Genomic DNA, 27,050 nt, shown 5'->3' on the forward strand with positions numbered 1-27,050 from the left:
ATGATTGGTTGGTGGACTATCGCACAGTGCGCTATCGGATCCCGTCCGGTCTATATACGCGAATATACGTCTTCCACGGGCGATAACAGCTTTTTATTAATTAATAAATTACGGGATCAAAAACTCTTTGAAAGACGCTTTAATACGTCAAGAACTGTAGGAAAAATATTTTTTGGTACACAAAACTGTCAACTTTCGACTCACCTATATTTCCATATATACGCCTTTTTCAAAAAACAGGAATATTTTTATAAATAATTAATAATGTTAGCGGTCAAAATTCTTCGAAAAGCACTTTATTACGTTAAGAACTGTAGGAAAAATATTTTTTTGTGCATAGAACTCTCGAATAAAAACCAGCGTCTGACCCATACATCATCTGATCAAATTTGACCCAGACTGGTCCATTAAACTGCGCGCGTAAACCGAATCAATATATTTTTTTTTCTAGATTGGTACAACCTTCTTTGACATTCGTGTGAAGTTTGAGCGGAATATGTCAATTAATGTGTGTTTGGCAGCTATTTGTTTACGCGAAAAATTTGTCTGGCGATTTTTAGTATAGAAACAAAAATTGAACAACGAGTTTGCTTGAAAGTTTGTGTTTTCAATGGAATTACGACTACGGAATCATTGAAAATGTTGCAGAAGCCAAAAATGAGCCGAAACCGAAAAAATCTCGTCAATCAAAAATTAAAGTGATACTCATCGTTTTCTTCGACCGTGGTGTGATTTACCATGAATTCCTTCCAGAGGGTCAAACGGTCAATAAAGAATATTACTTGGCCGTTTTAAGACGTCTACGTGAAGCAATTCGTCCGGAAACGGCCGGATTTGTGAGCAGACAATTCGTGGATTTTTCACCACGATAATGCGCACATTCCAGCCTGAGTGTGACTAAATTTTTTAGCCAAACACGAAACAAAAGTCATCGCTCAGCCGTATTCGCCAGATTTAGTTCCCTGTGACTTTTTTTGTTTCCAAAACTCAAATATCCGGTTCGGGGAACGCGCCATGAGTCGATTGAGGCCATAAAAAGTAATTCGCTGAAGGAACTAAAGGCCATCCCAGCCGAGGCTTATAACAAGTGTATGAAAAATTGGATTAACCGTTGGCATGCTTGTTTTGGCTCAAAAAGAGTCTATTTTGAAGGCAATAATAAAGATTTGTATTAAAATACATAAAAATGTTTTTTTAACCAGTCCGGGTCAAAGAGCATAGCAGGATAAGTATGTGTATGCTGCCCCCGCACGAATCTAGTCGAGATTTTTACCATAAGTTGGCAGTCATGTAAAACTATGTTTCCCAAAAGATTATATCTGAACAAAATTTTTATGAAAATTATGGGAGTAAAACTAAAAATAAAAAAAAAAAATTTTTTCTTTAATGGATGAACCAATTTTGACAAAAAAATATATGTTAAGAGGATCAATGATGCGGTGTTAGAAAAAAATTATAAAATTAAAAAAAAATCGCTTAAAAAAAATTTCAAAATCTTTTCAAATTTTTTTTTATTAGATGCACTTGAGATACTATCACCATTTTTTATTAAAAAAAGCTTCAACCCATCTAGTATAACATATTAAATTTTCAAAACAATCGGAAGGGTAGTACATAGTTTAAAAAATTGAAGATTGTCTGCATGCCGCGTACGATTTGTTTGGCACTGCCTACACTTCGTTTTCGTCACTAACGGCCACTTGCGACCCATAGACATCTATAACACTTCAGCAACTAATCTAAATTCAAAATAAAGGTTGGCTTTAAAAAAAATATTTCGAAAAAATTTTTTGAAACCTTGAAATTGTGGATCTTATTTATAATCAGTTTCCTCGCTTTTCACAAATCGGGATGCTTAATTTTTGTGAATTCCCTCGCCTCTCACATATCGGGGTGCTTGATTTTTATGAGTCCCCTCGCCTCTCACAAATCAAGATAAGTTTTCTCCTTTCATACTCTCTTAATCTTCATCGCTATCGTCCTCAATGACAGGAATGACATTATCCTGTCAAAACATTTCACTGAGGATCTGAGCCGGTTTAAAGATTTTTGACAGATATCTGACATGAGCTAGATAGTAGACTATTGCAGCAACATGTGAACAGCAGCCATCAGTCTACTTCCATTTGTACAAATCACATACGTACGAGGTGTGATCAAAAAAGGTGACTTTTTGAATTTCGCGTGCTCTGTACACTCTAATTTCAAAATTTTTTTTTTTTGTGTTGGTACACTCGTCACGATCATATGTTCACAGTTTTGACTATATAGCATGTGTTGTTTTTATGTGAGAGGCATAAAGGTTAGACTCGTGTTTGCGTGCTCGGCGATTTTTTGCTGTTGAAAATAATGGAGCAGAGAGTTTGTATTAATTTTTGTGTAAAAAATGATATTAAGTGTTCAAAAACTCTTGAAATGTTGACAGTGGCGTACGGTGAGTCAACTTTGAGCAAAAAAAATGTTTATAAATGGTATAAGTTATTCCAAGAGGGCCGAGAAAATGTTAACGATGAACCTCGCTCTGGACGCCCCAGCACGTCAAAAACCGTCGAAAATGTTCAGGAAGTTAAAGAAATTGTGTTGAAAAATCGTCGAATCACGATTAGAGAAATAGCTGATGATCTTAACATATCGTTTGGCTCATGCTAATCAATTTTAACGGATGTTTTGGATATGACACGTGTCAGCGAAATTCGTTCCAAAACTGCTTAACTTTTATCAGAAGCAGCGTCGCATAAACATCGCCCAAGACATGTTGAACGACGTCAATCATGATCTGCTCAAAAGGGTTATAACTGGTGACGAAACATTTTCCTCTTCCCAAAATTGAAAAGACCTATGAAAGGACGAAGATTTGCGACGATTGAGGAGATTAAGGCTGCATGGCTGGAAGAGCTCAAGGCAATACCCAAAAGTGCATTTCAGAAATGTTTTGACGACTGGAAAAAGCGCCGGCACAAATGCATTGTATCAGAGGGGGATTATTTTGAAGGGGATAACACAATTTTGGATGAATAAATGAATATTTTTTTAAAAAAATGAAAAGTTACCTTACTTTTTGATCACACCTCGTACATACTGCAGTAATCCAGAAAGGCCAACACTATTGGGTTTATACTTCAAGAAGCATCTGTACATTTTCCGATTAATATGACGAGATGAAACTTGCAATTTTAGTATATAGGATTGTTCTTTAACGTACTGCACTTTAATATGTAATAATTTAAAGAGTAAATTAAACTGAGATCAAAGTTAACCCTTAAACACACCGATTCTGTAAAATACGGAAACACATTTTCGGGTCTGAGAGACTTTTTCAACTTTGAGAAGCTATAATTTTGATTACAATCAATATTTTTCTACAATTTTTTTTAAATAAAAGTTCAGAATCTTAGGAGTGTGACTGCACAATCGGCATTGCCAAAAAAATAATTTATTGTGAAGTTATAAAGGCAAAACCATTAAGCAAAAATGAGAAATTGGTCAAAAATCCACTTTTCCTTCCAAAAATCATATCTTCGCAACAAAAAACTTTTAAAGACTTTCAAATACGACGTTTTAAAGCTAAAGAGTCACATTTTTAAAATAAAATTTGGCAAAATCATTCCTTCTAAAAAGTATAATTATGTAACATAGAAAATATAAGGTATTTTTGGGCATCTAAAAATCCACTAAAAAAAAAAAATCAATCTTTGCAACAAAAAACTTTTAAAGAGCTAAAAATCATACTTAAAAAAAAAATTATATCATTGTGATTTCTATTAGAAAACTTATGTAACAAGGCAAATATGAAGTATTTTTGATTAAATTGTGTCTAAAACTGAAAATTGATGTGTTTCATGATATATTTCGAAAAAACTCCCTTTTCTACAGCATTTTATAGTATTCCAACTGTAGACAGAGTATATGCGAGTAACATCCGCGAACCGACCTGTTCGAACGTATTTTGTTCAGCTTTTTTATATAAAATACTCACAAAAAATGTTTCACTTACACACTATATGGGAGGCATTGACCCTAACAAAACTTTGCTGCCGTGCCGTTCGAATTCTAGTTGACTAAAAAAGTTGATCAACCATATCAATCGAAAGAGATTTCAAACTTTTTTTTACGTCTTAGTCCAACCCTCCTATCTCATTCCGTCTTCACACAAGAAGCGCTCGAAACTTTATATGGGGTCTCTCAAACCCACTTACGTATTTAAGAGTTAATATACATGTCTGTTAAGTTAGCACCCCCACCACAAAAAATCGAAACGCCAAAATTAAGTGCTTTTTATGTGCTAATTATGTACCCAATTTGAAATTTTTGTGCTTGAGCGGTTTAGCAGGAAAATGAGATTTAAGGTAGGGGTGCCAGCTTAACGTTAAGTCAGCACCGACTCATATAAATAATTAATAAAATAAAAAAATAAATACACTAGATTTAAGTGCTTTTCAACAATATATAAATAAATGTTCGTATTCAATCTCTTCGACCAGAAAATCGTTCAGAGAGTACAAATACACATTAATGGAACAAGAGTAAAGTATCAGAAAAAAAACAATTCTGAAATCGATTATAGGCTTAAAATATTCTCCTATTTATGTGCTTTTAAAATATGCAAGACAAGATTTTTGTGCTCAACCCCTTGATCGAAAAACCGACCCTGAAGTGAGCACCCCACTGTTCAGCTACAAGAGTAAACTACCAGAAAGAAAGCAATTCTGAAATTGGTTGTAGGCTTAAAATATTCTTCTGTTTATGTGCTTTCGCAATATGCAAGACAAGATTTTTGTGCTCAACCCCTTGATCGAAAAACCGACTCTGAAGTGAGCACCCTATCATTCCGGTACAAGAGTAAAGTTTCAGTGGAAACGCAGACATTGTATTAAGGTTACGATCTAGATTATTTTTGTTTAAATTTTGCATATATGCGGTATTTAATTTAGACGTTTTAAGTAGTAATTATATACTTATAGGTAAATCAGTAAATTCTGGTAGTTTACTCTTGTAGGTGAACGGTGGGGTGCTCACTTCAGGGTCAGTTTTTTGATGAAGGGGTTGAGCACAAAAATCTTGTCTTGCATATTGCGAAAGCACATAAATAGAAGAATATTTTAAGCCTACAACCAATTTCAGAATTGCTTTCTTTCTGGTAGTTTACTCTTGTAGCTGAACGGTGGGGTGCTCACTTCAGGGTCGGTTTTTCGATCAAGGGGTTGAGCACAAAAATCCTGTCTTGCATATTTTGAAAGCACATAAATAGAAGAATATTTTAAGCCTACAATCAATTTCAGAATTGCTTTTTTTCTGGTAGTTTACTCTTGTAGGTGAACTGTGGGGTGCTCACTTCAGGGTCGGTTTTTCGATCAAGGGGTTGAGCACAAAAATCCTGTCTTGCATATTTCGAAAGCACATAAATAGGAGAATATTTTAAGCCTACAATCGATTTCAGAATTGTTTTTTTTCTGGTACTTTACTCTTGTTCCATTAGTGTGTATTTGTAGTTTCTGAACGATTTTCTGGTCGAAGAGATTGAGTACGAACATTTATTTATATATCGTTGAAAAGCACATAAAAAGCACTTAATTCTAGTGTATTTATTTTTTTATTTTATTAATTATTTATATGAGTGGGTGCTGGCTTAACGTTAAGCTGGCACCCCCACCTTCAATCTCATTTTCCTGCTAAACCGCTCGAGTACAAAAATTTCAAATTGGGTACATAATTAGCACATAAAAGCACTTAATTTTGGCATAGGTGGCGTTTCGGTTTTTTGTGGTGGGGGTGCTAACTTAACAGACATAGAATATACGTTTTTCGCAGAAGTTAATAATTTATTATTATCTAATAAATAATGGTATTGCCCGGAACTCTTCGGAAGACGGTTTAATATGTTAAAAACTGTAAGAAAAATATTTTTTGGTACACAAAACTCAAATAAAGACCAGCGTCTCACCCATATATGATAATATACGTGTTCGGTGGAAGTTAATAATTTTTTATTAAATAATAAATAACGGAATCAACACAAATTTTTCGGAAGGCACTTTATTACGTTAAGAACTATAAGAAAAATATTTTTTCGTACACAAAACTATTATTATAAAGTAATTATTTTACACGGAACTATTATAATAAAATAATTATTTTACAATATTAAAAAAACATTAAATAAACTATGTTAAACGCTAGAACTCTTTCTAGAACTCATCTAGAACTATAGATCTTTTAAAATCCTACAAGAATTGTGCCAGAAAATGACGCAGTCAAACTGAGACACTGCGTGAACTTGGCGTTTCACTTTGTCCTATTTTTTTTTTTTTCCCCTTTAACAGCCAGCACTATTTACTTTAACAGGAATTGTAGAACTATTGAAAATAAACCTAGAACTGTCAATGTTTAGTAAGTTTCCACCAAATGATATGTCAGGTTCATACACACCATTTTTCATATGTTACAATATTACAATGTTAGGTAATACTGAAGGAGACGGTCTTCCTCGCCGATTTTGATGAAATTAGGCTTATTCGACGCGTTTTTACATGAAACTAACAAATCTGGCAAAAAAAAGTGTCGCTCTGCCACGAGAATCGAGATATCAATCATTAAAGTTAGCGATTGTACAGGTTAGAATATCAGTCATCTCGGCGTAATGTAAAGACCTGAGCATGCGCTGTGATAGAAATTTGCACGAAATTTGAAACGTTTCTTTATTAATAATTACATCATTGTATATTTTATTCCTCCCTCCCTGTTAATTATAAAATATATTATACAAATGTTCAATAAAAAGTAGACATTGTGTTGGATTAAAAAAATTATTAGTTTTTGTGCAATGTAGATTTTTTTTATTAAGGCATGAAAACAATTTATTTTATAAAATTAATTAATTTAATTAATAGACACATTCCACTTACAAATATCTTGAAACGAGGTCTACATATGTATTGCTCCCTCCACATGAGTTTGCGACTTTCCATACGAAGGGAGGTCCACCCCATTCCACCCCACCCATCCCACGCGCGCGGGGGGTGGGATGGGTGGGGGTGGGAATGGGGTGGACCTCCCTTCGTATGGAAAGTCGCAAACTCATGTGGAGGGAGCAATACATATGTAGACCTCGTTTCAAGATATCTGTAAGTGGAATGTGTCTATTAATTAAATTAATTAATTTTATAAAATAAATTGTTTTCATGCCTTAATAAAAAAAATCTACATTGCACAAAAACTAATAACTTTTTTAATCCAACATAATGTTTTAGCAAATACAAGCAAGTGTAGTAAATGTGGCAGTGATATAATTATTAATAAGCATTTCAAATTTCGTGCATATTTCTATCACAGCGCATGCTCAGTTCGTTGCATTACGCCGAGATGACTGATATTCTAACCTGTACAATCGCTAACTTTGATGATTGATATCTCGGTTCGTGTGGCCGAGCGACACTTTTTTCTGCCAGATTCGTTAGTTTCATGTGAAAACGCATCGAATGAGCCTAATTTCATCAAAATCGGTGAGGAAGACCGTCTCCTTCAGTATTACCCAATGTTATAATAATAATATTAATAAAATTATTAATACCTTGATAACTGAAAATTAATTTTTAGTAAATATAAACTTTTATACTTAAAATGGCTTCTAGAATGCAGACTAGAAATTGTCAGTTTCTTCGTAGTACACACTATATATAAAATATCAACTTAATTTATCAATCAACTTAAAAGATAATGTTTATTTTCCTAAGAACGCTTTACTTCTTAAATAAGTCACAAAAACCTACAACAAATGTCAAAACTACTATGGATTATTTTATGAAACAAAAAAAGACGAAACATGCATATCTCTCGGTCAGCTTTACATGTTTTTACATTATTTGTTTTCGATTTATTCTCATTTTAAGAATAAAATCATCAATGAAATCTAATTGTTACACGTGATTTATTTCTTTTATCGAGATGCGGTTATATTTGACATGACAGTAGTGCCGAATTATTAGTTTCGAGAATGTTGCGAGAAAATTGATACCAACGAAATCAATAATTATTTGCACGTAATTGTGAGAAAAAAGAACATTTTTAATTATGATCTAACCTAACAACTGACGCACCTGGTGGAGCCGTTGCGACGGAATACGGCGGTGGAAGTTTTTCAGATGCTTTTAGCGGCTGAGTTTCCATGATCAATCCACTATTGTGTCAATAAATATACATTTACTCGTAACAGAAACGCAATGATTTTCATAATCTATAAATACCACACTGTTCAACAACGTTAGGTTAATGGGTGTTTTCCAGCTATTGTGTAATAAGATGTCCGTTCGTATGAGTATAAGGTCTCGTACATGAAATGCATAATGTAACACAAGAACAACATAAGATGGACCAATGAGCATCCAGCGTAAAGTTGCCATATTGATTTACACAAGATTCCCATTGGTCTAGAGGTCTTATGCTACGCTTATGCTCGGTTATGCATTTTATGTGCGACAGGCCTAAAGGCTATAACACACACCTCCCATAACCGTAACCATAAAGGTTGGTTTATGCAAGCCGTAACCGTTAACTTATGCCGGAAGCTGTAAGAAATTGACCAATCATAATCGACTTATAGAAGAATAATCAATTATGATTGGCCAATTTCTTACAGATTCCGGCATAAGTTAGCGGTTGCGGCCTGCATAAACCAACCTTTAGACGTATCGTAAGAATTAGCCAATCACAGTCGAGAATTCATATTCTTATTTCTTAATTCTCGACTGTGATTGGATAATTTTTACGGTTCGTCTTATGGTTACGGTTCTGGAAAGTATGTGTTATAGCCTTAGCATAGTGTCCATTAGTGTGAGTGAGACAACTAAAATTTTCTCTTTTACACTAATGAACACTGTGTTACACAGTGTCGATTTGTGTCGTAGCTGGAAAGCACTCAAGCTTGTAAGGTTGTAAAGCGTGGTTTTAAGAGCTCCTAAGCAAATAAAAAATTTTTATTTCTTACGTTACAACCTTATGGTCTTGTGTTTACTGCTATTGTAGAACAGGCATAAAGGACTTCGCACATGAAATGCATAACAGAGCATAAGCGTAACATAAAACCTTTGCACCAATGAGAATTTTATGTAAATCAATATGGCGACTTTATGCTGAATGCTCATTGGTCTATCAATCTTATGTTATGTTATGTTATGCATTTCATGTGCAAGGCCCTTAAGAAAATTAATTTAGCACAATTGATTTGTCCATTAGCACATGCATAAGGAAATGGACTAATCAATTTCTTTATGCATATGCCCAGATAACAAAATGCGCGCATAGTGAGTTCACGAAGCGCGCATGCCGTACGGATTATCGGCACGGTGTGAGCTCACTGCATCCGACAGATGCGTCATCATATGAGCCTCAAATGAGTTCTCCAAATGAGACTCATATTGCTGCATGCATGCATACGGCACTCAAAAATTCTAATCATTGCCCATTTTTTTCACGTACTTTTAATGCATTATACAGGGTGATTCAGAACGACCCATGTGTCCCTGTAAAGACGTGTTCTTGAATAAATTTTGAGACGATTTTTCCTGTACAAAAATTTTGTCTGACGCTTACTTTTTGAATAATAAGAGAATAAAGTTAGCGAATCACGGGCCGTGTACACATGGTAGACAAAGGCGGCGCAACTAACCGTCCGACACGGGTAAGCGCCCGCGTTACAAAATTTTCGTGCAGGAAAAATCGTCTCAGAATTTATTCAAGAACACGTCTTTACAAGGACACATGGGTCGTTCTGAAGGGTGACACACTTTTGGACACAACACGATTGGACATCAACCAATCATCTTGACTTATCTAACCAAACCAACGGAAAAACTCTAAGCATCGGCCGCTGTGAGTGGTGGTATCCAATCGTGCGGTGTCCAATCGTGCGCACCCCGTTCTGAATCATCCTGTATATCAATATTTTTATACATTTTTTCTAATTTACAATTAAAAATTAATATTATTATATACAATCTTTAATAAATTAGCATTAAAAGTATTAAAAGCATAAAAAGTACTTGAAAAAAATGCGCAGTGACTGGAAGTTTATATAGCATTTTGTAAATTTGGTAATGTATGGGAGGGTCTTGTTTTATTATGTTGCAATTGACCACTGCATCCATTCACAGCAAACGATGTCTAGAATTTTTTTACTGTTTAAGCACTGCAGTGAATGGCTGGTGGTCAATCATAACGTGGTTAAAAAAAAATTAACATGTACAGGGGTGACACTCTTTTGGACACAGCACGATTGGACACCAACCAATCACCTTGACTTATCTAACCAAACCAACGGAAAAACTCTAGGCATCGGCCGCTGTGAGTGGTGGTGTCCAATCGTGCGGTGTTCAATCGTGCGCACCCCCATGTACAGTCGTGAGCTAAAAGGTTGCAACACATTTTCTTCGATGGTTTTTGGAATGTAGACTTGCTCATTGATCGGCGAACGTAATTGGTTGGATCCACAAGTAAGAACCAATTATGTTCGCCGTTTGATGAGCAAGTCTATATTTCAAAACCAATCGAAGAAAATGTGTTGCAACCTTTCAGCTCACGACTGTACACAATTAATACTTTGATATTATTTTCAAGTAAATTTTATTTTAATGAAATTCTAATTCAAAATTTAGTTACAAAGATATTTGAAGTTAAAAATACATACATTTTTAAAATTAAGTCTATATTAATTAGAGATTGTATATTCTAAAATTTTAATTTAAATGTAAGTAAATGATTTTTTTCAATTAGCAATATCTGCAAATATCTAAAATATTTTATATATGTTTATAAAACTAACACCATATACCTCTTTAAGAGAACTTATAAAATAAAATCTGCGAGGTCTGTCAACAATAAAGTATGAAATGCATGCTCTCGTATTGTTTCCAATGTTTGGCAATATTATTCAACAATTTCCTAGAAACAAAGAAAAAAATAATATATAAAAATTAAAACATTTACAAAGTATGAAAACCGAGTTTGATAATTTTACAAGTATTCTACAAGTATCATTTCGTTATAGTCAACGTTGCAAATACACTGTACCATAAAATTAAATTCTATCTTCATACTTAAATCATATGAATAATAAGTCAATATAAAATTAAAAAAGAATTAACAAATTAAAATTGTTTTATTGTTTTTATTACAATTGCTCTTGTAATATTATAGAAAATATAAATGCTTTTAATTATTTACCTTTATACTTTAGGATCTTGGTAGTAGCCGTTAAACCAGAAGTTCTAATTTACCAATATTTGGCAATATTATTCTACAATTTCCTAGAAACAAAGAAAAGAATCCTTGAAAAAAGAATCCTCTGAAAAAATGTATTGCATCAATTCTCGAATTATCGAATTTATTGTTGTCGCTTTTCCGAAGTGCTGATTGGTTTTATCGCTGTGCTAACTTTGTGATCGGCTGTCATAGGAGATTGTGTTAACAGTAATAGACATAATAACTGTTACATGCATAAAGAGGTTAATAGTGTAATATTATTATATTATCGAATTAATTATTACAAATTTATTTATTGTGTTGGTTCTGTTTCCTGCATCTAAAAATTTTTCTTTTCCTTTGGAGGATTTCATGATTGTTTCAGATAAGTTTTAATAAACGTTTTTATTTATAGTTGTAAAAATTATCTTTAGAAAGCATTGGTACTTTGTGTTGTACTTTATTTTCAGATAGCGATTTCGTTTAACATTTATTACATTATTGTTGTTAAAATGTTCTTTTGTATATAACCATTATTATTGTGAGGTAGGATTAGAAAAAGTATAAAAATAAATTAATGATAAAAAGAAGAAGAGTTTTGTGGCACTAATACAGAAAGAAAAATGGAATTTAACAAGGTGGAGAAAGTAATGATTTAAAGATTTTTAAATAAAGGAACAATGGGTAAATATCATGTGATATTTGATATTTTGTGTTAAAAAAATAAAATATTTTCTAATAGAATATTATCAATTTTAGTAAATATTTATAAATTAAAAAAATTTTTTTTTAATGAAATTTTATCTATTTTAGTAAATATTTTTAAAAACGTAAAATGATTATAAAGAAGAGAAGAGAAAAGGAATGGAATAGTATTCTATAATATGAAAAGAAAGGAAGGAAGAAGGAAGGATCAAAAGAGTTTAGAATGGAAATAAAATAATTAAAAAGAAAAGTGAATTGAAGGTGTTGGAGAAGGTAAAAATTTTTAAATTAGAGTTGAATAAAGTAAGGACATCAATTAAACATCAGATTAAGAGTTTTTTTTTAATAATAGGCAAATATTACATGGTATATTGATATTTTGTGTCATAAAAATGAAAATTTCTGTAATAGAATATTATGTATTTTAGTAAAATTTTTTAAAAATGAGAAATGATATAGAAAAAAAGAAATAGAAAAATATAGAAAAAGAAGGATCGAAGAAGTGTAGAATGAAAATAAAATTAAATAGAGATAGGAATTGAAGGAGTTGGAGAAGTAAAGGTTTCTGAATAGAGTAATACGAAAAGGATAAAAGGAAGAAGGAAAGATCAAAGAAGTTTAAAATGAAAATAAAATTAAAAGTAGAAATAAATTGAAGGTGTTGGAGGGTTACTAAAGGGTTACTAAAGTAAGGGTTACTAAATAAAGAATGAATAAAGTAAAGACATCAATTAAACACCAGACTAAATGTTTTTTTTTTTTAAATATTGGGCGAATATTACATGATATTTTGTGTCATAAAAATGAAAATTTCTGTAATAGAATATTTTGTATTTTAGTAAAATTTTTTAAAAATATGATATGAAGATATAGAAAAAAGAGGAATAGAATAATATAAAAGGAAAGATTGAAGGATTGTAGAATGGAAATAAAATTGAATAGAGATAGGAATTGAAGATGTTGGAGAAGGTATAGGTTTTTGAATAGAATAATACAAAATGAAGGAAGGAAGAAGGAAGGATCAAAGAAGTTTAAAGTGGAAATAAAATTAAAAAGAGAAATGAAGGTGTTGGAGAAAGTAAAGGTTACTAAATAAACGATGAATACAGTAAAGACATCAATTAAACACCAGATTAAAGATATTTTTTTAATAATGCGCAAATATCACATAATATTTTGATATTTTGTGTCATCAAAAATGAAAATTTTTCTAATAGATTATTATGTATTTTGGTAAAATTTTTAAAAATGTGAAGTGAAGATATAAAAAGGAATAGGAATAAAATAATACAAAAAGGAAGGATCAAAGAAGTGTAAATTGGAAATAAAATCACATGGAGGTAGGAATTCAAAGTGTTGTAAAAGGTAAAGGTTTTTGAATAGAATATGAAAAAGAAGAAAGGAAGAAAGTAAGAAATATCAAAAAATTTTAGAATAGAAATAAAATTGAAAGGAAAAATGAATTAAAGGTGTTGGAGAAAGTAAAGATTTTTAAATAAAAGATGAATAAAGTAAAGACGCAATTAAACATCAGATTAAGACTTTTCTTTAATAATGTGCAAATATTACATGATATTTTGATATTTTGTGTCATAAAAATAAATATTTTTCTATTAGAATATTATGTATTATAGTAAAGTTTTTTAAAAATGTGAAATAAAAATAGAAAAAAAGAAATAGAATAATATAAAAAAGAAGGATCGAAAAAGTATAGAATGTAAATAAAATTGTATGGAGGAAAGAATACAAGGTGTTGGACAAAATAAAGACTTTTGAATAGAATAATATAAAAAAGAACGAAGGAAGGAAAAAGTTTCAAAGGAGTTTCGAATGAAAATACAATATAAAATTAAAATGAGAAATTAATTGAAGGTGTTTGACAAGGTAAAGATTTTTAAATTAAAGATGAATAAAGTAAAGACATCAATTAAACACAAAATTTAAAAGTTTATTTTTAATAATGGGCAAATTTTACATGATGTTTTGTTATTTTTTTATAAAAATGATAATTTTTCTAATAGATTATTACATATTTTAGTAAAGTTTTTCAAAAATGTGAAATAAAGACATAGAAAAAAAGAAGAATAGAATAATATAAAAGAAAGGAAAGTAGAATATAAATAAAATTGAATAGAGATAGGAATTTAAAGTTTTGGAGAAGGTAAAAGTTTTTGAATAGAATAATACAAAAAGAAAAGAAAGAAAGAAAAGGATCAAAGAAATTTAAAATAGAAATAAAATTGAAAGGAGAAATGAATTGAAGGTGTTGGAAATGGTAAAGATCTTTAAATAAAGGGTGAATAAAGTAAAGACATCAATTAAATAATTGATTAAAAGTTTTTTTGAATAATAGGCAAATATTACATAATATTTTTATATTTTGTGTCATAAAAATAAAAATTTCTCTAATAAGTTATTATGTATTTTAGTAAAGTTTTTTAAAAATGTAAAATAAAGTTATTGAAAAAAAAAGAGAAATAGAATAATAAGAAAGGGTAGAAAGAAAAGAGGAAGGATTAAAAGAGTGTAAAATGGTAATAAAATTGAAAGGAGAAAAGAATTGAAGATATTCTGGGAAAGTAAAAATTTTTAAATAGAGTTATATAAAAAGGAAGAAAGGAAAAAGGAAAAATTGATTGAGTTTTGAATGAAAACAAAATTGAAAGGAGAAAAGAAATAAAGGTATTGGAGAATGTGATAATTTTTAAATAAAAAACGAATAAAATTAAGAATGCTATTGAATACTGGTATAAAAGTTTTTTTAAATAATGGTTTTTTTAAATATTGTGTAATATTTTTATTTTTTTTGTCATAAACAATAAAAATTTTTGTATTGGAATATTACCTATTTTGCTAAATTTTTAAAAAAATTACTATTAAAGATGAAAAAAAAGAGGAAAAGAATAATATAAATTAGAAGAAAGGAAGGAGGAAGGTTCAAAGAAATTCAGAATAAAAATGAAATTGTAGAAAAAAAAATTTGTGATGAAGGAGGTAAAGATTTTTTTAATAGAGTAATATAAAAACGAAGGAAAAAAGAAGGAAAGATTGAAGGAGTGTAGAATGGAAATAAAATTAAAAGGGAAAAGGCATTGAAGGTTTTGAAGAAAGTAAAAATTTCTGATTACAATAATATGAAATGGAAGGAAGAAGTGGGGATGGATCAAAGAAGTTTAGAAAGAAAATAGAATTGAAAGGAGAAAAGAGTTGAAAATGTTAGAGAAAGTAAAGATTTTTGAGTAAAATAATACAAAAAGGAAGGAAGGAAGGAAGGAAGGAGGAAAGATTGAAGGAATTAGAATGGAAATAAAATTAAAAGGTCAAAGTAATTGAAGGTGTTTGAAAATGTTAGAATTTTTAATTAAAGGATGAATAAAATTAAGACACGAAATGCACACCAGTTTGAAGTATTTTTTAATAATGTGCAAATATTATGCGATAATATTTTCTACCATAAAAATAAAAATTTTTCTAATGGAATATTACATATTTTATTAAAAATTTTTAAAAAATGTCAAATAAAGATAAAAAAAAGAGGTATAGAATAATATAAAATCGAAGGAAAGGAAAAGGAGGGATTCAAGGATTTCAGAATAAAAATGAAATTAAAAGAATAGAATTGAAAGTGTTGGAGAAGGGAGGGTTCCGATAGCGCACATCTCGATAGCCCACCAACCAATCATCTTGACTTATCTAACCCAACCTATGGAAAATCTCTAGGCATCTGCTATTATGAGTGGTTTGTGTGCTATCGGGATGTGTGCTATCGGGACCCGCCGGTTGGAAAATATAAAGATTTTTGAATACAATAGTATAAAAAGGAAGGAAAGAAGGAGAAAAGATCAAAGTAGTTTTGAATGGAAATAAAATTGAAAAGAGAAAGGAATTGAAGGTGTTTGAAAATATTAAGATTTTTAAAAAGAGGTTAAATAAAATTAAGACATTAATTAAATACCAGTTTAAAGGTCTTTTCTTAATAATGGGCGAATATTACATATTTTGATATTTTCTGTCATAAAAATAAAAGATTCACTAATAAAATATATATTTAAGTAAAATTTCCTAAAAATGTTAAATGAAGATAAAGAAAAAAAGAGGAATAGAATAATAATAAAAAAAAGAGGAAGGATCTAAGGAGTGTAGAATGGAAATAAAATTGAAAGTAGAAAGGAATTGAAAGTGTGTTAGAGAAAGTTAAGATTTTTAAATAAGAAGTGAATAAAATTGAGACATCAATTAAACTTCAGTTTAAAGCTTTTTTTAATAATGGGCCTATATTACATAATATTTTGATATTTTGTGTCATAAAAATAAAAGTTTTACTAATAAAATATTACCTATTTTAGTAAAGAAAATTTTAAACATGTAAAATAAAAGAAAAGGAGTAATAAAATAATGTAAAAGGGAAGGCAGGAAGGAGATAGAACGACTGTAAAATGGAAATAATATTAAATAGAGAAAGGAATTAAAGGTGTTGGAGAAAATAAAGGTTTTTGTATAAAATAATATAAAAAAGACGGAAGGAAGCAGGAAGGATCGAAAAAGTTTAGAAAGGAAATAAAATTGAAAGAGGAAAGTAATTGAAGATATTTAAGAATGTTAAGGTTTCTAAATCAGAGATGAATAAAATTAAAAATGTTATTGAATATTGGTTTGAAGGTTTTTTTTAATAACGAGTGTATATAATGTGATATTTTTATAATTTTTGTTATAAAAATAAGAATTTCTGTAATATAATATTATCTTTTTTAGTAAAGTTTTTTAAAACTGTGTATTAAAAAGCAAGAAAGAAGAAAAATAAAATAATATGAAAAGGAAAGGAAGAAAGGAGAAAGAATTGAAGAAGTTCAGAATGAAAATAAAATTAAAGGAGGAAGAAATTTATGGTGTTTAAAAACGTAAAAATTTATGATTAAAATAATATCTAAATCAAGGAAGAAAGGAGGAAGGATCAAAAGAGTTTAAAAAGAAAATAAAATTGAAAGGAAAAAGAAGTTGAAGGTGTTTAAAAAGGTTAAGGTTTTTAAATCAAAGGTGAACAAAATTTGGAATTCTATTAAATACTGGTTCGAAAGTTTTTTTTAAAATAATGCGTGAATATTATTTGATATTTTGATAATTATCATAAAAATAAAAATTTCTCTAATAAAATATTATCTATTTTAGTAAAGTTTTTTAAAAATTAGTATTAAAGATGAAAGAAAGTATAGAAATACAATAGAATAATGTAAAAGAAAGGAAAAAGGATTGAAAGAATTTTGTATGAAAATACAATTGAAAGGAGAAAAAAATTAAATCTATTGGAGATGGTAAAGGTTTTTTAATAGAATATTGTAAAAAGGAAGAAAGGAAGGAAGAAGGAAGGATCAAAGAAGTTTAGAATTGAAATAAAATTAAAAGGAGAAAGGAATTGAAGTTGTTGGAGAAGATAAAGATTTTTGAATAGAATAATAGAAAAAGGAAAGAAGAAGGAGAAAATATCGAAGGAGTGTAGAATGAAAATAAAATTGAAAGGAGAAAGTAATTGTTCGTGTTTGAAAAGGTTAAGATTTTTAAATAAAGTATGAATAAAAAAAAATTAAGACATCAAGTAAACATCAGTTTGAAGGTTCTTTTCTAATAATGTGCTACTATTACATGATATTTTGATATTTTATGTCATTAGAATAAAAATTTCTCTAATATAATTTTATCTATGTTATCTGTTCATTTTGACAAATTGTTTAATTACGTATATCACGGATCCTGCAATATAGACTCTAATCCAACATGTTTTACGTTGATCGTATTTCCAGTTATTATTCCCATATAATCTTCTCAAGTTAGTCATTTATTTTTAATTATTTATGCTTGTTTATATAAACAACACAAAGATCTCTTTAAAATTTCTGTAGTAATTATCTTCTTAAATAATTATTGATACAATTAATATTTAATATTTTAAAATACTAAAATTATTAAAAAAGGTTTATAAATAATAAAATGCAAGTACCCAAATGTATTAATAAAATTCTAGCTCAATGAGTTCAAAAAACATAAAGATATAAATGGCGAATTTATAAAATCCAATTGAAGAAAAATTCAACCTTTTTAAAAACCACAAATATTTTTATCTGTATCTTAGAAAAAATTAATATGCTATTTTAACTTGCTTAAGTTAATTAAAATTTTATAAATTTGTAATTTTTGTACAACACTCAATATATGTAAAATAAAATAATCTTTGAATACCTATATTATATAAAGGTAAAGGTTTGTAAATAAAGAACGAAAGAAATTAAAAATGCAATTGAACGCGAGTTTGAGGATTTTTTTAATAATGGTTGAATATCATATCGTGTTATAAAGTTTTGTGTTATAGAAATGAAAATTTCTTTAATCGAACATTATCTCTTTTAGTAAAGATTTTAAAATATGTGCAATGAAGGTAGAGAAACGGAGAGATATAAAATAATATAAGAAAAAAGGAGAAAGAATTGTGAGTGTAAAATAAGTAAAAAATAGAAAGCAGAAAGTAATTAAAGGAGGTGGAGAAGGTAAAGTTTTAAATAAAATTTGAAAGAAATTAAGAATGTAATTTTACACAAATTTGAAGGTTTTTTTAATAAAGGATGCATATCGTGGTATATTAATATTTTGTGTTTTAAAAATTACTATTTCATTAACCGGACATAATCTTTTGTAGTAAAAATTTTAAGTGTGAAATAATGTAAGGAAGAAGGAAGAAGAATTGTGAAAGTGTAAAATAGGAAAAAAGTAGAAAATAGAAAAGATTTAAAGAAGATTGGGAAATGTGAAGATTTTTAAATGAAAGACAAAAGAAATTAAAAATGCAATTGAACACAAGTTAAAAGATTTTTTTAATAACCACGTATATCTCAGAAAATAAAATTTTAAAAGTGAACTTTTCATTGTGATATCTCTGTCCATAGAACACGGATAGAAAAAATAAAAACATTTTCATTGTAAAACTTTACCCATCGTTTGAGAGTATTTAGAACTTGATCGATTCAAAAGTTATTGAGATATGATAATCTCGTGTGCTGGGAAGTTGATGACTTGTGTATAATATTTGTTTTTAATACAAAAATGCAATCATATCACGTGCTAAGTATAAACGTTATTGTATATTAAATAATTATAAACTAAATAATTATGTAACAAACCGTCTTTCCGCTCCCCTCCTCGGACCGTCCACCGTTCCGGGCTGTCCGGCCGAACAACCGCCGGACAGCAGAAACCTGGCGCATAGCGCCGAAAAGACACACGAATACCGGTGTAGCGCGCGTTGACGCATCCGCACGTGCGATCTGCGTGGCAGATCTCCGTGCGCACGCGCTCGACCGGAGTGGCGACCGCCGGACCGATCTCGAGCGGCGGGGAGACCCTCCACCGATTCCGTACCGTTCCGTACCCCCGCACCGTCCCTGCTCTCGAGATTCGGGTATATAAGCGCCGCCGCTCCGAGAGTCGAGCGGTCTTCTTCTTCGTCCACTCTCCTGTCCGTGGAAGAAGCCCTCCTAGCGCTCACCAGGGAGTTAAGCGCCTTAGCTTCCGCCAAGAAGTCTTGGCAAGAGCCGTCCGCCTTCCTGACACCGCCGATAAAAACGGGCTCAAGTCCACCTTGGGCTCCACCAGGTGATCCTGGTCGGCAATTCCCGATCCGCCGTCCCCGCTTGGGTATCGACTAACGACCTGGGGTGTGGAGTTCCGCGCCTCTACCAAGAGCTCTTGGCGTGAGTCGATCACCACCGCCGAACATCGCGGTATTAACCGCTTCGCGTCGAGAATCGCGATCCGCGTACAGTCGCACCGCGCGCGTCATTCACGGCCGTAGCCACGGCCTTCGGCAAGGCCACGGTCTGCGCGCGTCAACACTGATTCCGAGTTCTCGGAAAACTCGAGGCCGGAATTCCGCGAACCGAGCCGTGTCAATAGCTCTATCCGATACCGCGGCATAAACATTCTGTATATACCATTCGTCCGTCCGCGCGTTCCGTTTCTCGTCTGTCCGTCCGCGCGTATTCTGTAAGCTCTGTTGCGTCCGTCCGAGCGTCACCGCCATCCGTCCGTCCGCGCGTCGTGGCCAAGCCACTCCGTTACTCGTCATCTGTACATATCTTACGCGAAATAAACTCACTGTTGTTATACCACCTAAACCGGAAAAAGTCTAGTTCTCTTGGCGACCTCACTTCGCGTCCTAGTCCGTCGCGCTCGCACCGCCCCGTGCGCGGAAAAAGACGGGTCGTTACAATTATAACATGTTTAAATTTTAAATTTTGTGTAGATTTTGGTTGTATAAAAAACATAAAAGAGTTGTACATATGGGTATCAATTACAAGAATGTGATATTAACGTATACTACTATAAATGATAATTTTAAAGACATTTATCCTATCAGGAAACAATATTTTTTTTAATATTTAAAAGACATTATATTAAAGAATATATATATATATATATATATATATATATATATATATATATATACACTGGGCAACAAAATTATCGCAACACTCATTTATATCAAAATTTCGCACAACTTCAAATAATCGTAACTTCGTTAAAAATTATCGTACTTGAAAAAATTTTTTTTTATTTTAAAGCTTAAAGTCTCTACTTTAAGATGCATTTGGCCAATTTTGAATTTCTTCTTTCCTCCTTCCGCCGTTTTTTTAAAAGTAAAGACATGTTTTGTCTCCGAACATTTGCAAAGTTTGACGCACTCCACGGAGTAGGACAAATTTTTTTCGCAAATGTCACAATAATTATCGTAAAATTTGGACTTTTCGCTGCAAATTAAAAAAAAAAGAGGTTCGTACGATTTTTTTTTGAGGAGTTAGGATGTATCAAAGTTATGTATGCATTTTGGTCAGTTACCGTCAGCATTAGCATTACCCGATGTGCACCACGGGGAGGTTGCTGGTCGGATTTCGCACATCGTGTGTGTGTGTGTGTGTGTGTGTGTGTGTGTGTATGTGTGTGTGTGTGTGTGTGTGTGTGTGTTACAGCAGAGATGAGGACCCCACAGTTCGTCACTTCCGCAGTATTTTATGACTCCAAACCCTCTCTGCTGTGTGTGTGTGTGTGTGTGTGAATGTGTGTGTGTGTGTGTGTGTTACAGCAGAGATGAGGACCCCACGGTTCGTCACTTCCGCAGTATTTTATGACTCCAAACCCTCTCTGCTGTGTGTGTGTGTGTGTGTGGCGCGCGCGTGCGCGTGTGTGTGTGTTGCATAAAAAATGTGGGTGCTCTCGCATTTAATATGAGGTATTCCCACCTCGTCTTCGAATGACTTCTTGTAAACGGTCATGCATATTAATGCATGACCTAATTGTGGCTTGAGGAATTTCGTGCCATATTTGCTGTAATATTGCTCCTAACTCCTGCAGATTTGTTGGTTGTCTCTCCACATCTCGCAATCTTCTTCCCATCATATCCCAGACATGTTCAATGGGATTCAAATCCGGGCTCATTGCTGGATGTGGTAACACCTCGATGTTGTTTTGTTCGAGGAAGTTAAGAGCAATCCTGGCAGTGTGTGGGCGAGCGTTGTCATGCATGAGAATAAAATTGCGCCCCATTTGACGACGCATGGGTATTATGTGAGGACGCAAAATTTCTTCTACATAACGTTCTCCTGTCAATCCAGGAGGTGGTATGATGACAAGATTTGTGCGTTCATGCATCGATATTCCATCCCATACCATGACAGAGCCACAACCAAACGCTCGAACAGGCTCGACGCAGTTTTCTTCAAAACGCTGTCCATTGCGACGCCAAACACGTACTCTTCCATCGGAACGGAAAAGACAAAACCGTGATTCGTCAGTGAACAATACATTGTTCCACTGTCTCAGAATCCAATTCTGATAAGTGCGTGCATATTGCAAACGAGCACGTCTATGAGCCACAGATAACATTGGCACTCGAGCACGAGCTCGCGACCGCAAATTTCCTTCGTGCAAACGCCTCCTGATCGTTTGAGCACTAATTTGTCTGTGCGGAAGAACTGTATTTGCAATTACTCGTGCAATTCTTGTTGGATTTCGATTTGTCTCATTGATGATGCGGCGATTTTCTCTAGCTGACGTTATTCGTCTTCGACCTTGTCCTCTCCTTCGACGAAATCCGCCTGTTTCTTGATAACGAGCCCAAACTCGAGAGATGGAGGATCGATGAACACCTATTCTCCTTGCAACATAACTTTGATTTAATCCTTCTTCCAAAAGAGCAATGATTTGCGCACATTGAATTTCGTTCAAACGAGGCATTGTTACGACTATCGTTTGCTTCTTGAGTGTAATGGGAATAGGTTTACAGTTTAGAGTTTTGATGTTGTTCGTCGAAGGAGAGGACAAGGTCGAAGACGAATAACGTCAGCTAGAGAAGACAACATCGAGGTGTTACCACATCCAGCAATGAGCCCGGATTTGAATCCCATTGAACATGTCTGGGATATGATGGGAAGAAGATTGCGAGATGTGGAGAGACAACCAACAAATCTGCAGGAGTTAGGAGCAATATTACAGCAAATATGGCACGAAATTCCTCAAGCCACAATTAGGTCATGCATTAATATGCATGACCGTTTACAAGAAGTTATTCGAAGACGAGGTGGGAATACCTCATATTAAATGCGAGAGCACCCACATTTTTTATGCAACACACACACACGCGCACGCGCGCGCGCACACACACACACACACACAGCAGAGAGGGTTTGGAGTCATAAAATACTGCGGAAGTGACGAACCGTGGGGTCCTCATCTCTGCTGTAACACACACACACACACACACACACACACACACACACACACACACTCACACACACACACACACACACACACACAGCAGAGAGGGTTTGGAGTCATAAAATACTGCGGAAGTGACGAACCGTGGGGTCCTCATCTCTGCTGTAACACACACACACACACACACACACACACACACTCACACACACACACACACACACGATGTGCGAAATCCGACCAGCAACCTCCCCGTGGTGCACATCGGATAATGCTAATGCTGACGGTAACTGACCAAAATGCATACATGACTTTGATACATCCTAACTCCTTAAAAAAAAATCGTACGAACCTCTTTTTTTTTTAATTTGCAGCGAAAAGTCCAAATTTTACGATGATTATTGTGACATTTGCGAAAAAAATTTGTCCTACTCCGTGGAGTGCGTCAAACTTTGCAAATGTTCGGAGACAAAACATGTCTTTACTTTTAAAAAGACGGCGGAAGGAGGAAAGAAGAAATTCAAAATTGGCCAAATGCATCTTAAAGTAGAGACTTTAAGCTTTAAAATAAAAAAAAATTTTTTCAAGTACGATAATTTTTAACGAAGTTACGATTATTTGAAGTTGTGCGAAATTTTGATATAAATGAGTGTTGCGATAATTTTGTTGCCCAGTGTATATGAAAAACGCATAATGGCAACTAATGGATTGTCAAAAGTGACTATTCCAAATCTGATCTTATGATCTCATGATCATTATTATTATAGAAAATTGTAACGTTACCAAATTATAAAAAAGCATTATTAAGAAGTAACGGTAACGGCGCTATTTATTGTAACTTGTTACTTCCCATTCTTGTTAAATACCTTTCTTTGACGATTTAAACGTCCGCTTCGTGGATATGGTTGCATCATGTAATGAGTCAGCCTCAAAGCGAATGCCTCATCCGCTACTAACACAAACGGTAATTCAGCCCCAGAAGCTTCGATTGATCTTGGTTGTGGTAAATTCATTTGGTTTCTTTCGAATCGTTGACCAAAATTTGAATGTGCAAAAATTCCACTGTCGCTCTGTCTGCCTTCCGCACCAATGTCAACTAATGTGAAACAATAATTGGCATCACAAACTGCTAATAAATTAAAACTATGATTGCTCTTGTAGTTATAAAAAGTTGAACCACTATGAGGAGGTAACTAAAATAAAAAAATGATCATTTTTATTTCTCACAGTACATATAAATATTAAACATTAATCTACTATAATCGAAAATTGTAATAACAATTTAATTTAAATAAAAAATATGGCTACACCGATTGATAGCTGATTTTGTGCTTAAAAATAATTTCCTAAGTGAATTATCTGCAGTTACAAGTTGCCCCAATCAGCGCACCGCATGTTTGCCGGATTTTAAAACGGAAATAATAAAAAATGTAATATCACAAAATTAAATTGGTAATCAATTTAATTATTTGATGCCAACAAGCATCTTTACGATATTCCCCCTATCTCGAAATTTGTAAAGAATTTGTTGCAAAAAAAGACGCCCCCACGGAATGCTGAAGAATTCGGATTCAAACTCTGAATGAATTTTCGAAATAAATTCTTTACAGATTTCAAGATGGGAAGGATTGTAGAGATGCTTGTTGCATCAAATAATTAAATTAATTAGCAATTTAATTTTGTGATATTACATTTCTGGTTCTACTTATGAGCTGCGTTTTAAAGTACGGTAAACAAGCAACGCGCAATTTTAGGAACTTATAAATGCAATGTATATAAATTCATGTAGGAAATTATTATTGAGCATTAAGATTTGCTTTCGACCAGTATAGCTGTATTTTTAATTTAAATTAATATTAAGTATATTATTTATAGTATATTAATATCAAGCCAACAAGAAATGAAAATGGAAGCAACGTCAAATCAATTCGACTTAGATTTAATGATTTCAACCAACATTGAATCAACGTCGCTTTGATGTTAATTCTATTTTCATTTTTCATTGAAAATTTACCTGAATTTGTACTTGTTTTCCGTCTATCGCCCCTACGCAATGCGGAAAATCCCACTTTATCGCAAAATCATTCGCAATTTTTAACCAAGTCTTTTCGTTTATTTCAGGAAAAACTGATTTGTGAAGAATGTTCCACAATTCCTCACATGTCTCTGAAATAATCTTTGAGACAGTGTTTATTCCAATTCGAAAAGAAAAAGCTGTTGAACTCATACTGTCTCCAGAGGCTAAATATAACGCAGACATATTAAAAGCCGGGTACAGGCTGGTATTGGCTCTCAAATGACATTCTGTTTTGCAATGCGTGGCCCAACAATATCTAATAACTGATCGAACATCTCTGTAAACATTCTATAATAATTGTAGAACATTTCATGATCTACAATTTCCATTTCATTAACCAGATTGTCACTGTCACCTTGTAACAATCTTTGTCTTTCTGAGAATATTGGGCGTACCCATATTCTATGACGCTCTTCTTTCTCTTGAGATATCATTAGTTTCCATATTGCAAACAATCGCAATATGTAACGTCGTCTAACTCTTTGTTGTTAAAGTGTTTGCTTTATCTTCTTCCACTTTTGCCATCACTTTCGTATTATTAACAATATTAGATCAGAATTATTCATTATGATATACTTTTCCGGAGTAAATTCTGAGTCACTTCCTAATATATAAAAATGAATACTTCAATTTTGAAAATGAATAAACTAGGAACGATATGAGTTAGATAATTATGCGTGTATATGCTAATGTATACATTTATAAACAATTAATGTAAAATGTTATAAACGTTTTAATCCCACTATTGAGTCATCTTCAGTGTCTCATTACAATTTAAAAGTACTTTAAAATAATTACATTATGTCGCCATAATTTAAAAAGTTTTAATTTCTTCGGTCAGTAAATGTTTAAAAACGTTCTTTTAAAAAAGAAGTACAAGCCATTTAAAAGAACAATTATTGAGAATCAAGATTCAAGTTAAACGAAGTTTTTAATTTAATAATCACCGAAATTATTACTTTTTAAATTATAGTGACATAATATGTAATTAGTTTAAAGAATTTGTAAATTAAAACCGGTATTTGATAAAACTGTATTAAATTATGTTTTAAGATATACTAACACGTTTTAACCTAGGTGTGATGTATGCCCGCACTGGCCCGCACAGGTTAGATTCGCACATATGTATATGATTCACACATACTAGTGTGCAGAGTATCGGTTCCACATGAGGCGTATTTTCCGAGACGCGTAAATTACAAAAACCAATCGTAAATTTGTTTAGCATTTCTGTTAGAGAGTACAAGAGAAACCCTAATCAGCAATTGGTTGCATTAGATACGCATTTCTCGAAATTCCGCGAAATACGCTTCATATGAAAGAAGGCTTTTAAATGGCGTAACATATTTTAGTAAGTTACTAGAATACGCAAATTACGCTACGCAAGTTATGCCCCATATGACGGCACCCTGAAACACCGTCCTCGCGTTGACTCGCGTCTTCTTTGCCGGGCAGTCGCCTAAACCATCTCAGTCTCAATACTTCATTTCACCGTCTCACCATCTCTCACGTTTCAAGTATACGCGCGAACAAAATGCAAATTAAAAAAGTTAGGTTATGTAAAATATATTATACTTATATCAAGTAATAAATATACTACCCATAAAAGCAAATTCAAGACCCAGACTTTAATTAATTACCTAAGGTTTTTTTTATCCACGGAGATCCGATATTATGCAAAATACTCCAATTCAATGTAAAAATATTACATATAAGAACACGGTACTTGCAAATTATTACACCACTACCACTGACTATGACCACTACACTCAACTGACTCAACTACACTGTTACGATGACGAGTCATGATGACCATTACGGCATGGAGAATCATGTACAGTCGTGAGCTAAAAAATTGCAACACATTTTCTTCGATGGTTTTTGGAATGCAGACTTGTTCATCGAACGGCGAACATAATTGGGTCTTACCTATGGATCCAACCAATTACGTTTGCCGATCGATAAGCAAGTCTACATTCCAAAAACAATCGAAGAAAATGTGTTGCAACTTTTTAGCTCACGACTGTACACCCAAGGACTTTGATTCTGTCCATGGGAAAATTTTCCAAACTGAGAAGTCGCTATTTTTCTACATACTTACAGTTCATGATTAACGTAACGACCAATAAGCTCTAGTTGTTTCATTAATCATAAACTGCGAGTATGTAGAAAGTGGTGACTTCTCAGTTTGGAAAATTTCCCCATGGACAAAATCAAAGTCCTTGGGTGTACAGTCGTTTTCATTATAGTTGCGACACTTTTTTTGGGATGCATTTCTGAACGC

The 27,050-nt window shown here is 32.5% G+C and overlaps 2 protein-coding genes across 9 annotated transcripts in view; both read right to left on the reverse strand.

Annotated features, from left to right (window-relative positions):
* Positions 1-8,335, reverse strand: part of LOC105198953 (brain protein I3) — a 62,623-nt gene extending 54,288 nt beyond the window's left edge. For 2 of the 4 annotated variants that reach the window (XM_039456840.1, XM_039456839.1), the window contains exon 1: positions 8,094-8,335. In XM_039456840.1, coding sequence (XP_039312774.1) covers positions 8,094-8,163 — 70 coding nt within the window. In that variant the 5' untranslated portion in view covers positions 8,164-8,335. Of the gene's footprint in view, positions 1-8,077 lie in introns of all 4 variants that reach the window. The other 2 variants (XM_039456836.1, XM_011173228.3) reach the window with 2 other exon arrangements.
* Positions 8,336-10,692: 2,357 nt separating this feature from the next.
* On the reverse strand, positions 10,693-26,571 carry LOC113006135. Of its 5 annotated transcripts, XM_039456835.1 has the most exons (5): positions 26,149-26,569; positions 24,704-25,370; positions 23,556-23,882; positions 11,215-11,297; positions 10,693-10,932 (listed from the first exon to the last, which is right to left on the reverse strand). In XM_039456835.1, exons 2-4 carry the CDS (start codon positions 24,947-24,949, stop codon positions 11,283-11,285), a joined length of 588 nt encoding a protein of 195 aa, XP_039312769.1. In that variant the 5' UTR covers positions 24,950-25,370; positions 26,149-26,569; the 3' UTR covers positions 10,693-10,932; positions 11,215-11,282. The 5 variants fall into 5 exon arrangements, with proteins under 5 accessions (XP_039312769.1, XP_039312767.1, XP_039312768.1 ...); XM_039456833.1 differs by lacking the exons at positions 10,693-10,932; positions 11,215-11,297 and having other exon boundaries at positions 23,304-23,882; positions 26,149-26,269; positions 26,407-26,571; XM_039456834.1 differs by lacking the exons at positions 10,693-10,932; positions 11,215-11,297 and having other exon boundaries at positions 23,304-23,882; positions 26,407-26,571.
* Between the last annotated feature and the right edge of the window lie 479 nt (positions 26,572-27,050).

This window comes from Solenopsis invicta, chromosome 13 (assembly GCF_016802725.1).
Source record: "Solenopsis invicta isolate M01_SB chromosome 13, UNIL_Sinv_3.0, whole genome shotgun sequence".
Lineage (NCBI taxonomy): Eukaryota > Metazoa > Arthropoda > Insecta > Hymenoptera > Formicidae > Solenopsis > Solenopsis invicta.